Source organism: Saimiri boliviensis, chromosome 4 (assembly GCF_048565385.1).
Source record: "Saimiri boliviensis isolate mSaiBol1 chromosome 4, mSaiBol1.pri, whole genome shotgun sequence".
In the NCBI taxonomy this organism is placed as follows: Eukaryota; Metazoa; Chordata; class Mammalia; order Primates; family Cebidae; genus Saimiri; species Saimiri boliviensis.
This window is the reverse complement of record NC_133452.1, coordinates 121,235,289-121,249,519: the sequence shown is the minus strand read 5'-3', so window position 1 is coordinate 121,249,519 and position 14,231 is coordinate 121,235,289. Positions and strand designations below refer to the sequence as shown.

The following is a 14,231-nucleotide window of genomic DNA, read 5'->3' as shown; positions in this document are numbered from 1 at the left end:
ACACTCTTAAATCACTTTCTCTTTTCCCTCCTTTATCAAAGCCTAGTCAAGGCTTAACCCTACTTTAATTCAACACCCTAGCTATTTCTTATGGGCATAGGAGTAAACTACACTTGGTTTGAGATTGACACATATTGTAGATTGTTGTTACTTTTTATTCATGTTCGCTAACTTTAAGGATATGTTGTAGCATATCAGTAATACTCTATTTTCCTCATACTCATTTGGGTTTCTATTTCATTGGACATTGATGCTGATTTCACTTGAGTAATAACAGCTATCAGGAGACACTTTCCAATGATTCAACAACCACACATTCAAAGCAACCTATTCTATTTTTCTTCCTATTACAATTCATGTAGGCAAACTCCTCTACTTGTACTCTATATATCCCAACCCATCTCTACTACTGTCTAAAAATAAATTATTTTAAACTTTCCTTACCTACCAGTTCATTAACCTGTGTTGTTGCTCCCCTTTAAGCAAAAGCCCATTTATTTTATATCATTCACTCATGGACAAGTTCTAATCAAATTTTCCACTATTTTTTCAAACTATTCTTTTTGAGCAAACTACTATCTCCAGTTTCCAGTTATGAAGATCAATTCTCATTTTTGTCTAATTAGATCTAGTTACATATTTTGAGACGGTCTTAGAATTGTCTTAATACTTTTCTTTTGTAGCTTCTCTGATAATTGTCTGTATTTTTCTCATCTTAACTCACCAAGTCCCTTTTAATCTCATATTCAAATTCCTTAACTCCCTTAAATATGAGTGTCCAAACTCTCAGTTTAAAACCTTCTCATTTTCCTATCTAGGCTCAATGTGAGCTAATTTCATTGAGTTTCTGGTTTTATTTTTTATTTTTTCTAAGCTCACCTCTATTAACTTATTAACATTTAGAGACTACAAGTGCAGTTTTTTTGTCTGTTATTTTAGTATGGATATATTGCATAGTAGTGAAGTATGGACTTTTAGTGTACCCATAACCAGAATAGTGAATATTTTACCCAATAGGTCATATTTCATACTTATACCCTCCCCCACCATCCCACATTTTAGAGTCTCCAATATCTATTACTCTACCCTGTATGTCAGTGTGTACCCATTTTCTAATTCTCACTTATAAATGACAAGATGAACCTTTTTATTTTCTGTTTCTGAGTCATTTCACTCACAATAATAACCTCCAGTTCCATCCATGTTACCACAAAGACAAGATTTTATTTTTTTGGGTGGCTAAATTTTATTTCATTGTGTGTGTGTGTGTGTGTGTGTGTGTGTGTGTGTGTGTGTGTGTGTATTTTTAATCTAGTCATTCACTAATAGACATTTATGCTGATTCCATGATTTTGCTTTTGTAAGTGGTACTGTGATAAACATATGAATGCAGGTGTTGTTTTGATATAATGTTATCTTTTCTTTTGGGTAGATACCCAGTAGTGTGATTGCTAGATCAAATGTTAGTTGTATTTGTATTTCTTTGAGAAATCTTCATACTGTTTTCCATATAGTTTTACTACTTTATTTCTATACCAACAGTGTGTAAGCATACCCTTCTCTCTGCAACCTTGCCAACATCTGTTGTTTTTTGACATTTTAGTAATAACCATTCTGATTGGTATAAAATGGCATCTCACTGTGGTTTTAATTGCTATTTCTCTGATGATTAAAAATATTGAGCATTTTTTCCTGTTTGTTGACTGCTTGTATGTCTTCTTTTAAAAAACTTTTGTTTTAATTTATACTCCCACTAACCTTGTAAAAGCATTCCTATTTCTCTACATCCTCTCCAGCATCTGTTGTCTCCAGATTTTTAATGATCCCTATTCTAACTATTGCAAAATAGTATCTCAATGTGGTTTTGATTTGCGTTTCTCTAATGACCAGTGATGATGAGCGTTTTTTCATATGTTTGTTGGTCTCATAAATGTCTTCTTTTGAAAAGTGTCTGTTCATATCTTTTGCCCACTTTTTGATGGGGTTTTTTTTTTCCTTGTATATTTGCTTATGTTCTTTGTAGATTCTGGATACGAGCCCTCTGTCAGATGGGTAGCTTGCAAAAATGTTTACCCATTCTGAGGGATGCTGGTTAACTCTAATGATTGTTTCTTTTGCTGTGCAGAAACTCCTAAGTTTAATTAGATCTCATTTGTCTATTTTGGCTTCTGTTGTCATTGCTTTTGGTGTTTTAGTCATGAAGTCCTTGCCTATGTCTATGTCCTGAATGGTTTTGCCTAGCTATCGTGGAAGACAGTGTGGCAATTCCTCAAGGATTAGAAATAGAAATTCAATTTGACACAGCAATCCCACTACTAGGTATGTACCCAACCAATTCTAAATCCTTCTATTATAAAGACACAGGCATACGTATGTTCACTGCGGCACTGTTTAAAATAGCAAAGACTTGGAACCAACCCAAATGCCCATCAGTGATAGACTGGATAAAGAAAATGTGGCACATATACACCATGGAATACTATGCAGCCATAAAAAGGGATGAGTTCATGTTCTTTGCAGGGACATGGATGAATTTGGAAACAATCATTCTCACCAAACTGACACAAGAACAGAAAACCAAACACCACGTGTTCTCACTCATACAGGGTGTTGAACAATGAGAACACATGGACACAGGGAGGAGAATATCACACACTGGGGTCTGTTGGCTGTGGGGGTGGAGGGGAGGAATAGCGGGGGGTAGGGAGTTTGGGGAGGGATAACATTGAGAGAAATGCCTGATGTAGGTGGTGGGGGGAATGGAGGCAGCAAAACACCATGGCCTATGTATACCTATGCAGCAATCCTCTAAGTTCTGCACTTGTACCCCAGAACTTGAAGTATAATAAAAAATAAATAAGTAAAAAAGAATAGGATTTCAAATTTGAGTTATTCAAATTTGCAAAATATGTATATATGAAAAAAATTATTTGGGATTAAAAACTGAAGTGCTACTATTTTGGCTACGAGAGGCAAATCGCATATGATCATAAAGGATATTAGCCTTGTGGAAAAGAACTTCTGCTACTGACTCAGGGAACTATTCAAAAAATTTTAAATAAAATGCAACACTATAGATGTTGGACTTTAAAAAATCTATATGAATGCAATGTTATAATATTATTGCTGAGGTCTAGGCTAAAAAGCAAGAACATCATTTGTAGAAGCAATCCAGAGAAACTTTTATGTGGTACAAACTTATCAGAGCTAGGGGAGGTATAGGAGGGGGTGGGAAGCTTGGGGAGGGATAACATTGGGAGAAATGCCTTTGTGCGTGACAGGGGAATGGAGGCAGCAAACCACCGTGGCATGTGTGTACCTATGTAAAAATCCTGCAAGTTCTGCACATGTACCCCAGAACTTAAAGTAAAATAAAATAAAATAAAATAAAATAAAATAAAATAAAATAAAAATAGGTGTTCATGCCTTTTACTGGCTTTTTAATGTGGTTATTCGATTTTTTTTTTCCTGAGGTGTTGAGTTTCTTGAAGATTCTAGATACTAGCCTTTTGATGGATGTATTGCTTGCAAATGTTTTCTCCTATTGTGTAGATTGGCTGTTTACTCTGTTGACTTAAAATTATACTACAAGTTTACAATGACCAAAACAACATGGTACTGGTATAAAAATAGGCACATAGATCAATGGAACAGAATAGAGAATCCAGAAATAAAGCCACATACCTACAACAAATTGATCTTTGACAAAGTCAACAAAAATATGCAGTGAAAAGAACATCCTATTCAATAAGGTGCTGGGAAAAATAAAGAATTATATGCAGAAGAATAAAACTATACCCCTATCTCTTACCACATTCAAAAGTTAACTCAAGTTAGACTAAAAACTTAAATATAAGACCTGTCATTATAAATATCCTAGGAGAAACCCTTCTACATGTTGGCTTAGGCAAAGAATTGATGACTAAGTTCTCAAAAGGAAATGCAAAAAAACAAAAATAGAGAAAAATGGTATGTAATTAAACTAAAAGGTTTCTGCACAGCAAGCTTCCTGGTTTTAAACATCATGTCTATGGTACTGGCTTCCAGATTTATATATTTAGACCTGATAGTTCCTCTAAAATGGAAACATACTTGAATACCTGCCTCGATATCTCTACTTGGCTCTATTAGATGTCTTGTCCAATATGTTCAAAACTGACATCTTGTTTTCCACTCCTGCCAACCATGCCTTTCTTTCTACAGATTTTTTTCATTTTGGAAATGGTATTAGAAACCTGTTTAGGTTTATTTTCCAACCTTTCAATTGAGCAAACAACCTTAGAGTTACCCTTGACTTATTTCTGTTACCTCCTATCTAATCCTTCAGCAAACGATTGAATTATTCTTAGAACTGTATTCTGGATCGGATCCTTAATTACCCTAATCACAGGTTATCTTGATAATCTTAAGTAAGGTAGTGTCAGTCACCACCAGCTCTAGGCTACATAGTCATAGTAGCTTTCTAGCTGGTCTCCCTTCCCTTGGGAGCATATACCAACACTCTATTCAATAAAATTGAGTCAGAGTGATCATTTAAAGCAATATCTGTGGACTAGAATGTTAGTTTATTATGAAAAGAGCTTTTTGTCTTTTTAATTTTTTTTTTTTTTGCCCTTTTTATGGCTGCAGAAGAGTTTTACTTAGAGTAGGAAAGTTTCTGGAAAAGTACTCAACAAATATTTAATAAATTAATAAATAGTCATTTCATGTTACAGCCCAAGTCAAAACCTTCCACTTCAATCAGTAAGATCCAAAATATTATTATAAAACAATTATATAGTGAATTAAATAAGTTAGAAAATATTCTATAAGCAGCATAGTAAAATAATTTAGAAATATAGAATGGCACATCTTTTTGAGTACCTTAAAGTGGAAAAGATTTTTACGGTAAATCAAAATCGTTTTTGTGAAGTAGTCAGTAATCTTACAAATACTTGATTTTCTTCTAGTAGATAATTAATAATTAAATGAGCAATAAAACTACTAGTATGGCAAAAGATTAACCATTTAAAACATGTGAGCAATATAACTCAGTGGTTTGTAAAGAGTTTCAGTATATTTACTTGGAAACTTTTCAGATGTGACTAACATAATCCCAACTCAGACTAAACCAATGCAAGGAATTATTAGCTCATATTGTTAAACTAACTATAGATAGTTTCTTCTTCATAGAGAATTTGATCATTGTTCTGGCTCTTTGCTGTCTTTTTAATCCTTTCAGCTCTATATCTGTTATGGTTTTGTCTCCTTGCTGGACTTCATGGTTACAAGATCATCTCCACTTGCACAATTATATGCTGCAATACAGTTTCTTAGTGTCACTGTAGAGTGTGACTGTTTCATTTCCCGTTAAAAACGCTAGTAGGAGATTCAGTGTTAAGTGCAGACTTTCTTCCAAATGGTTAATGTATCAACATGCAAAAGTGCTGAATATACCTCAAAAAAAATTTATCTTCTGGGGTCAAACAAGCAAGTAAGGGGTGAAAAAATTCTTTCACATTTATAGATGGAGAGCAGTAATGCTAGAGAAGAGTGAGAGAAATTCTCTAGGAATTCCTAGTATTTGAATGGCTAAACTACCACCCAAATACTGGTAAGGTATCCTTTTAAAAATATTTGTTGCCTAGCATGGTGACTCACACCTGTAATCCCAGCACTTTGGGAGCCCAAGGTGGGTGGATCAGGAGGTCAGGAGTTCAAGACCAGCCTGGCCAACATGGTGAAACCGTGTCTCTACTAAAAATACAAAATTATTTGTATTTGTACAGGCACAGTGGCACACACCTGTAGTCCCTGCTACTTAGGAGGCTGAAGTAGGAGAATCGCTTGAACCTGGGAATGGAGGTTGCAGCGAGCCAAGATCCTGCCATGGCAGTGAGCCAAGATCATGCCACCGCACTACAGTCTAGGTGACAAAGTAATCCTCCATCTCCATCTATATCTATATCTATATTTCATTTATAGCAATTACTGTAGCTCATAAACTCCATTTTATTTTCAAATTATTATCCAAAGTATTCCCCAAAACAAACAAACCATTCTTAAATAATTTAAGAGTCACCAAAGTTGTATTCTACCTGTCAGATACCTCTAAGATGTCAATTATTCCTTTTCCTTTCCTATCAGACTCTACTCGTGTCTTACCTGCTCCCAGCACTGCCACTTTTGCTACTTTTCAAATCTTACTGCTCATAATAATAACATTTTTATGCCAACTTCCCATGGACACCTAAAGCTCTCAGTCTTCTAGGTGGTAAGGAATTTGCTGATTTGTTTATTAAGAGAAAATTAATTTCTTTCTAACTGTATTGATTTACGTTACTGGGTACCAAGTAAAAATTCCCATAACCAGTGTTTCACTGTCTTTCTCAAGGAGATAATTTTACTTCGGTTTCTCTCTCTTCTACCCATAGAAATTTAGATCTATACCATATGTTTAGGAAGGGAAATTTATATCATCATTATCACTCTATTCTTCTCCTTTCCACATTTGATTCCTTTTCACCTTAATACATTTTTATCCAAAATTCAGAAGAATAAAACTTCAGTATAAAAGAGTAGTGAAACCAGGTGGAAGGTATAAGACAATTCCTGCACTGATGCTGTTTAAGCCCAAGCTCATCTTGACTAAGTTCTCAAAGTGTAGTATCTCCAGATCAGGAGCATCAATATCCCTTATGACTTGGTTAGAAATGTACATTTGCAATCCTCACCACAGACCTATTGAATTAAAAACACTAGAGACAATAAACAATTATTTGTACTTTAGCTTTTCAAGAAGTTCTAATTTCGAAGTGTTAGAGTCATTGATATAGGAAAACATACTCTGTAAGTTAGTAACAGAGATAAATCCTTAACATAAAAGCATTTAAGTCGTCATTTTTATTTTTATTATTATATTCACTGATATTCCCTGTCTCCTATGAGAACAGAAAAATAGATTTCAAGATTAATTTCCTGTCATTGCTTCAACTTCATACTTAATATTGATTATATCTCCATTATATCACCCGAGTCAGTTAGTATTTTTTTAAATCAGTGGTAAGTTTGAAGAGGATATTTATCTATTTTTTTAAGTTGATCACTTTTCTAAGTACATTCACAAATATACTAGCACATTAAGGCATAGAAATAGAATTGTAAATTAAAAAGTAAATATTTTTAAAGGGATAGCATTTAGGCTTATTGAAGAATTAATACACGATTGGAGACATGCATACATTTAACTAAATGAGTTAGAGATTTCAATATCTTGATATAATGATGAGGTTTTTATTCACTTCTTTTGAAAAAGTCACATTTCAAAAGGTTAATTTTAAAAAAACCCTTAAATTTGAACTCCTTTGAAACAGATTATCATACAGTGTGATGTGGACACATATTCTAAGTTTCTTTTCAGTGTGTTTCAAGGATATTCTGTACCCCACATTTTAATTTTCTGCTTTTATGAGTATTCTAAAATTTTGAGGCTACTTACTGCTTTTCAATAATGCCCAACAGAATTTACTTTAACCAGCCAGATAAAAGTCAAGCAAGTGTGAAGAGTACAAATTGTATTTCTTAATGGTGTGAGGAAATGTCTATAAAGCTATTTAAAATTGACCAAATCATATACCCAGATATTTGGGTCACTTCTGCCATTTATAAGTAAGTAATTTGTGGGAAATGATTACTTAAAGAAATAACAATTTTCTAAAAGTCCGCCTAAAGATCCTAACTAATATCTATCTGCTGAGGTCTGTGAATTACAGGAATAAATAGTTACGCTATTCTTTTAAAATATTTCAACATTATATGTGTATAATAGAAATAATACTAAGGAGACATATGTCTCTCTTTTCTTTCTAGACCTTCTAATATTATTTGATTATATTAAAACATCTATTACAAAACAAAATATTCATTTTGTAACTGTACACACACATTATATTTGTGAATTTCTCAAATATCTATTTTAAGTTAATACCGCAACAGTTAATCCAAAACATGCAAAAAAAATCTACTTTAACTTAAAATGGAATATTACATACCATTAAGTAAATTTCAAGGTTAAAACCAGAACATTATTATATTTTTATTCACATGATTTAAAAATCGATCTTATATTAAAAATAAACAGAAAATTAATTATACCTGCAATGATACTCTTTCTCACATTTCTTACATATAGTGGTATTCTTCAAAGGGAATGACTCATATGACGTTTGAATGCTCTTACAAAGCATGTCTGTAAATATTGGTGAACAAATGCACATAACATCCTAGAAAAGATTAAAAACATATTTTTACAAAGGATTTTGGATATTTCAAGGACAATGAATGGGTTCTTACCTAGAGAGGGGTGAACATTATTTTCATGAACTTGGAGTAGAAATTCTCTGTCAGCAATTTGGCAGATTCTATTTCCAAACTGCCCCAACGCCGCCTCTATCTCACACACTAATCCTGCTATGTGAAGTCAAAGCTCCTCCATTAAGAATCAGGGACTATATTTCCTTCCTCTTGAATGTAAGCAAGATTGTGATCAAAGAGACAATGATGCTTCCAAAGGCCATAAAGATTCTGTCTAATTATCTTAGGCTGCTTGCTCTTTGAACCCAGCCACCATACTCTCAGGAAGCACAGGCCACATAGAGAAATCATGTTCGGTATTGTGGCAGATAGGCCCAGTTGAGGGCCCAGCTAACAGGCAACATTCAGATGAAGTCCAACTCTAGACACTTTCTGATAGCAACCTCAGAGGGACTATAAACTATGTCCTAGCTGAGACAAGTCAGCTCACAGAACTGTAAGTTATAATAAGAAAATAATTATTTTAAGCTGCCAATTTCCAGGTGCTTAAGCACAGAAAATTGACCATTGGAACATGAAATAAGTCCAGGCATCTATGGACAGGTAAAAACAAAATGAAATTAAATTTGATGGGCAAGTTAATGTCACCTGCATTTGAAATACACCTTAGTCATCATATTTCTTTCTCTTTTTGTCCTTTTTCCTCTTTTTTTTCTTTATTATCATTATCATCACTATCATCATTATCATGATTTTCATTATCATATTTATCTGAAAAAAATTTGTTAAGTGATTCCAAGGTGAAAAGTCCATATACTTAAAATTGATAATTTTTTTTTCTCATGAAATCCAATCAAATTTATTTAATTTAACCCAAAACGAATGTTGAAAGAAATATATAGCTTGCCCAAGGTGATACATAGTAGTTGTACAAATGATAAAATGTACCACCTTCTAACTCATGTATCTACAAAAATCATTCTTTCAAATATAATAATAAATAATAGAGAAATAAGTAAAATGGAATTAAAGTACTTCTATGAATTAACAATTAAGCACATATCCATTAAAGGTTGCTTCTTATATTAAGATTCATTTAACTAGTAAAGTTATAGAATGTGTTTAATTGTTCATTATTGTCAAGTTTAAAACCAAAATATTTTAAATGATAATATTAATAGTTCTTGATAGATTATTGCATTAGTTTTCTATTTATATAACAACTTTTTAATTTATATAGCAAATTATTGCAAACTTAGTAGCTTATAGAAACAAAAATTCATTATTTTAGAGTTCCTGAGGTCATAAGTCTGAAAAATTTCAGAACGCTAAAACCAAGATGCCCACTGTGTCCTTTCTGTAGGCTCTATTCTTCTAGAGGCTGCATTCATTTTTTTCATTTATGGTTCCTTCTTCCATTTTTAAAACCAGCCTCATAGCATCGTCAAATCCCCCTTTAACTCTGATCCTTCCATCTCTCTTTTCTTTTTTAAAGAACTCCTGTGATTATACTGCATCCACCCAAATAATCAAGGATAACTTCAACTGATTAGCAGCCTTTATTTCATTTGCAATCTAAATTTCCTCCGACTAGGTAACATAACATAGGCACATATTCACAGGATTAGGGCATGGGTGTGTTTATTTATTTTATTTTTTGATGGAGGATGAGGGGCATAGTCTGCCTACTACAATAATAGTTTTCTGATTTGTAGACAAAACAAGTATTATTACTCTTTGTCCTGGTATATCCCAATATTAGGATCTATTGTACATTGTTAACAAATCTTTGAATTTGTTACCATTTTAGAATTGTAGAAAAAATTGTAGAAGAAATTTCCTGTGCAGTAAAAAATGTTATTCTATAAGCTTTTATCTATATATTATGCTCTATATAATTTAATTAATTATTCTCAACAAAAGTTCAGCAACTTTTTAAATAAAATGGACAGTTCTCCAGGGAAAAAATTTCAGAGTGTTAGTAACAAAAATTTTAGGAGGTTGGAAAAATAAACAAAGTTCTTTAAAGAGTTAGTAACAAATGTGAATCTAAAATGAAAAGATAGTAATTCATCAAAAAAGCTAACAAATTATTTTCCTACTCTTATTTATTTAAATGTTAAGTGGAAAAGTTAAACCATATTAAATAACTAAAAGATAAAAAAATTGAAGCAATAAGTAAAAATGAAGAGAGTACAAATTTATATTATTTTAAAAGGGAGAATAATGATGGAAGAGCAAATTTTTTACATAAATAGGAAAAATTAAAATAAGTCGATATTTCTTACATTTTTTTTCTGAGTTTAAAAATTAAACTCTCTTAATAAGAACTTTGATTATTTATGTTGTTTACAATAGCAAAGACTTGAAACCAACCCAAGTGTCCATCAATGACAGGCTGGATAAAGAAAATGTGGCACATACACACCATGGAATACTATATAGACATAAAAAAATGAGATCATGTCCTTTGCAGGGACATGGATGAAGCTGGAAACCATCATTCTCAGCAAACTGACACAAAAACAGAAAATCAAACATCGCATGTTCTTACCTATAAGTGAGTGTTGAACACTGAGATCACATGGACACAAGGAGGGGAATATCACACATTGGGGTCTGTTGGGGGTGAGGGGCTAGGGGAAGGATAGCAGGGGGTAGGGAAATTACAGAAAATAACATTTGGAGAAACGGCTAATGCAGGTGACAGGGGGATGGAGATAGCAAACCACCATGGCATGTGTATACCTATGTTACAATCCTGCCAGATCTGCACATGTACCCAGAAGTTAAAGTATAATAAAAAAAAAATAAACTATCTTAATAAGAACTTTGATTATTCTTTTCAAATTGCTTGCTAATAGTAAAAAAAAACCCTGAAAACTACTCATTTTTATTTTAGATTGAAACTTACATTTGATATTTTGATGCAGTCAGTGCCATTCTGACATGGTATTAATGAACACTCATTGACATCAGTTTCATCATTTTGACTGGGTGATCCTTTTGGGCATTCACAAGTGTAAGCAGAGCTGCTATTTGGGCAAATGCCTCTTTTCCAGCAAAGCAGAGAAACACAAGGTTTTGTTGACACCTCACAAAATGGACCTTAAAAAAATCATACACCAGAAAGAAAAAAAAAAAAAGAAAAGGAAGGAAGGAAAGACAAAATGAACATACATATGTAGTAAAACTCATTCCAGAACATTTCTCTAGAGTTTATGAATTTTTTTCTTTAACAAATATATTGCAGTGTAAGTTATATATTATAAAATTCATTCACTACAATTCTACAATTCAATAACTTTGCAAATGTAGAGAGCTACTCAAGCATCATCACAATCCAGTTTTAGCACAATTCCATTACCCAAAGAAGAGCTCTTTTGTAGTCAGTCTTTGTTCCTGAGTCCAGTTCCAGGCATTTCATTAGAAAGGTGTCATGGAGTATGCAGTCTTTTGTGATTGGCTTCTTTTGAATAGCAATGTTTTTAAAGAATTTTCATGTTGCATCATGTAACAGTACTTGGTAAAGAGTAATTCACAATATATATAACGTTTTGTTAATGCATTCGTCCTTTGGTGGACATCTGTTTTCACTTTTGTTTCTCATGAATCATGAATTCATATACAATTATTTGAGGGAATATACATTTTTATATTTCTTGAACAGATTCCCAGGAGTAGAATTGCTGGGTTTTATGGAAAATTTATGTTTAACATTTTAGGAAACTGCTAAACTGTTTTCCAAAGTAGCTGTGCCATGTTAACATTCCCACCAGCAATGTGTCAGATTTCTGTTTCTCCACATTCTTGCCAACATTTGATATGGTGTGTCTTCTTTATAATAGTCATTCTAGTGAATGTATAAATGGTATCTCACTGTGGATTCAATTTTCATTTCCTAATGACTAATTATTTTGAGCACCTTCTTATATGTGTATTAATCATTTATGTATCTCCTTAAATGAAATGTCTTTAAATATATTAACTATTTTCTAATTGTGTTATTAGCTTTCTCATGATTGAGAGCATTCTTTTAGTGGGTTATTGGTATATAACGGATAAAAGTCCTTTATAATATATATGACTTGAAAATATTTTCTCCTTGCCTAGCCTTCCCATTTTCTCACTTGTTGACATTTGGATAGCAAAAGTTTTTCTTTTATAAACTCCAGTTTATCAACTTTTCCTTTATTTGATTGAGTCCATTTTGTCATTTTTATATTATATATTTTGGTGTCATATAACTGGTATCTAATAATTCTTTACCTAACCCAAGATCATGAAGACATGTTAATATATTTTATTAGATGTTTTTATAATTTTAGCTCTTACATTTAGATTCCTAATTCATTTGAGTTTTTTTAAATATGGTGTAGGATAATGATTTAACTTACATGTTTCACATATACATTTACAAATGTTACAACATTTTTTTTCTTTTAAGACTCTCCTTCCCTCATTTGTTTAATTTTATAATGACTGTTAATCTCACCTATGATAAATATGAAAGTTGATTTCTGGCTGTCAATTATTTTTTCCTGACTTACGTGCGTTTTTATGTGCAATAACCCTCTGATCAGACAAACACATAATGCATATAGCTAAATGGTAGGTTTTGAAATTGGGTAGTCATTCCACCTTTCCTTCTTTTTTTCCAAAAATCATTTTGCTACTTTATGGATTCTTTTTGCAGTTTCACATACATTTTTCTATGAGCTCATCAATTTCTACACAAAAGCCTGCTGGACTATTATTAGGCATTTCATTAAATCAATAGATAAAGTTGGAAAAAATTTTAATCCTAGCAAGATTGAATTCCAGTCAATGAATATGCAATAGATCTTCATTTCTTTGGCTTTTCTTGCATTTCTCTGAGCATTGCTGTGTAGCTTTAAGTTAAGGTTTTGCATTAATTTTTAAATTTTTATCTAAGCATTTTGTTGCTCTTGTAACTAGAATTGCTTTCTTAAATTTATTTTTGAAATACTGTTTTTAATATATAGAAATGCAAATGACTTGTGTATTTTAACTTGCAGCCTGAAAACTTTATAAACCCAGTTAGTAGTGCTAGTATATATTTTGAGGATTCCTTAGGGTTTTTTACATATTAGATCATGTCATTTGTAAATAAAGACAGTTTTACCGCTTTCCTTTTAACCAATGTGTCTTTATGTGTGTGTGTGTGTGTGTGTGTGTGTGTGTGTGTGTGTGTCTGTGTGTGTTTAGCAAATAGTCTAGGACCTATGTCCCAATATTAAATAGAAATGGTAAAAGTAGATATCATTGTCTTGTTTCCAATCCTTCAGGGAAAAGCTTTAGTATGATGTTCCCTGGACATTTGTCATAGATGCTTTTTATCAGGCTGAGAGATTGTTTTTCTCTATCTAATTTGTTGAGAGTCTTTATAATGAATGGGTGTTAGATTTTGTGATATGCTTTTCCTGCAACTATTGAGATGATTATATAGGCATTGTCCTTTATTATATTAATATGGTATATTACATTAATTGATTTTCAGATATTAAACTTATCTTGAATTCCTGGGAAAAACTGTTCTTTATCAGAACAGAAAAAATATTTTTATGTTATTGGATTCAATTTGTTTATATTTTGGTGGAGTTTTTTTATCTTTATTCACAAGTGATATTGATAGTTTTCTTGTGGCAGCTTTGCCTTTGGTTTTGGTATGAGGGTAATAATAGTGGCTTGATAACATGACTTCAGAAGTGTTTCTTTCTCTTGTTTTTTTCCATTTTTCTTTTTAAAAGAGATTAGTGCCAGTTGGTGAAGATAGGTACTAATTTCTTAAGTATTTGGCAGATCTATACAGACTTTGTATTTCTTCCTGAGGTACTGCTGGTAATTTATATATGTTTAGGAATTTATTTATTTCATCTAAGTGGTCACATTTGTCAGTCTAATTTTGTTCATAATAC

General features: G+C 32.3%; 1 protein-coding gene across 2 annotated transcripts in view; it reads right to left on the bottom strand.

Moving 5' to 3' along the window:
- The window catches only part of LOC120363248 (protein eyes shut homolog), a 177,674-nt gene that overhangs the window by 67,531 nt on the left and 95,912 nt on the right, over nucleotides 1–14,231 (bottom strand). For both annotated transcript variants that reach the window (XM_039467770.2, XM_039467769.2), the window contains 2 exons: nucleotides 11,207–11,400; nucleotides 8,134–8,261 (listed from right to left, as the gene is read on the bottom strand). In XM_039467770.2, coding sequence (XP_039323704.2) covers nucleotides 8,134–8,261; nucleotides 11,207–11,400 — 322 coding nt within the window. The remainder of the gene's footprint in view (nucleotides 1–8,133; nucleotides 8,262–11,206; nucleotides 11,401–14,231) is intronic.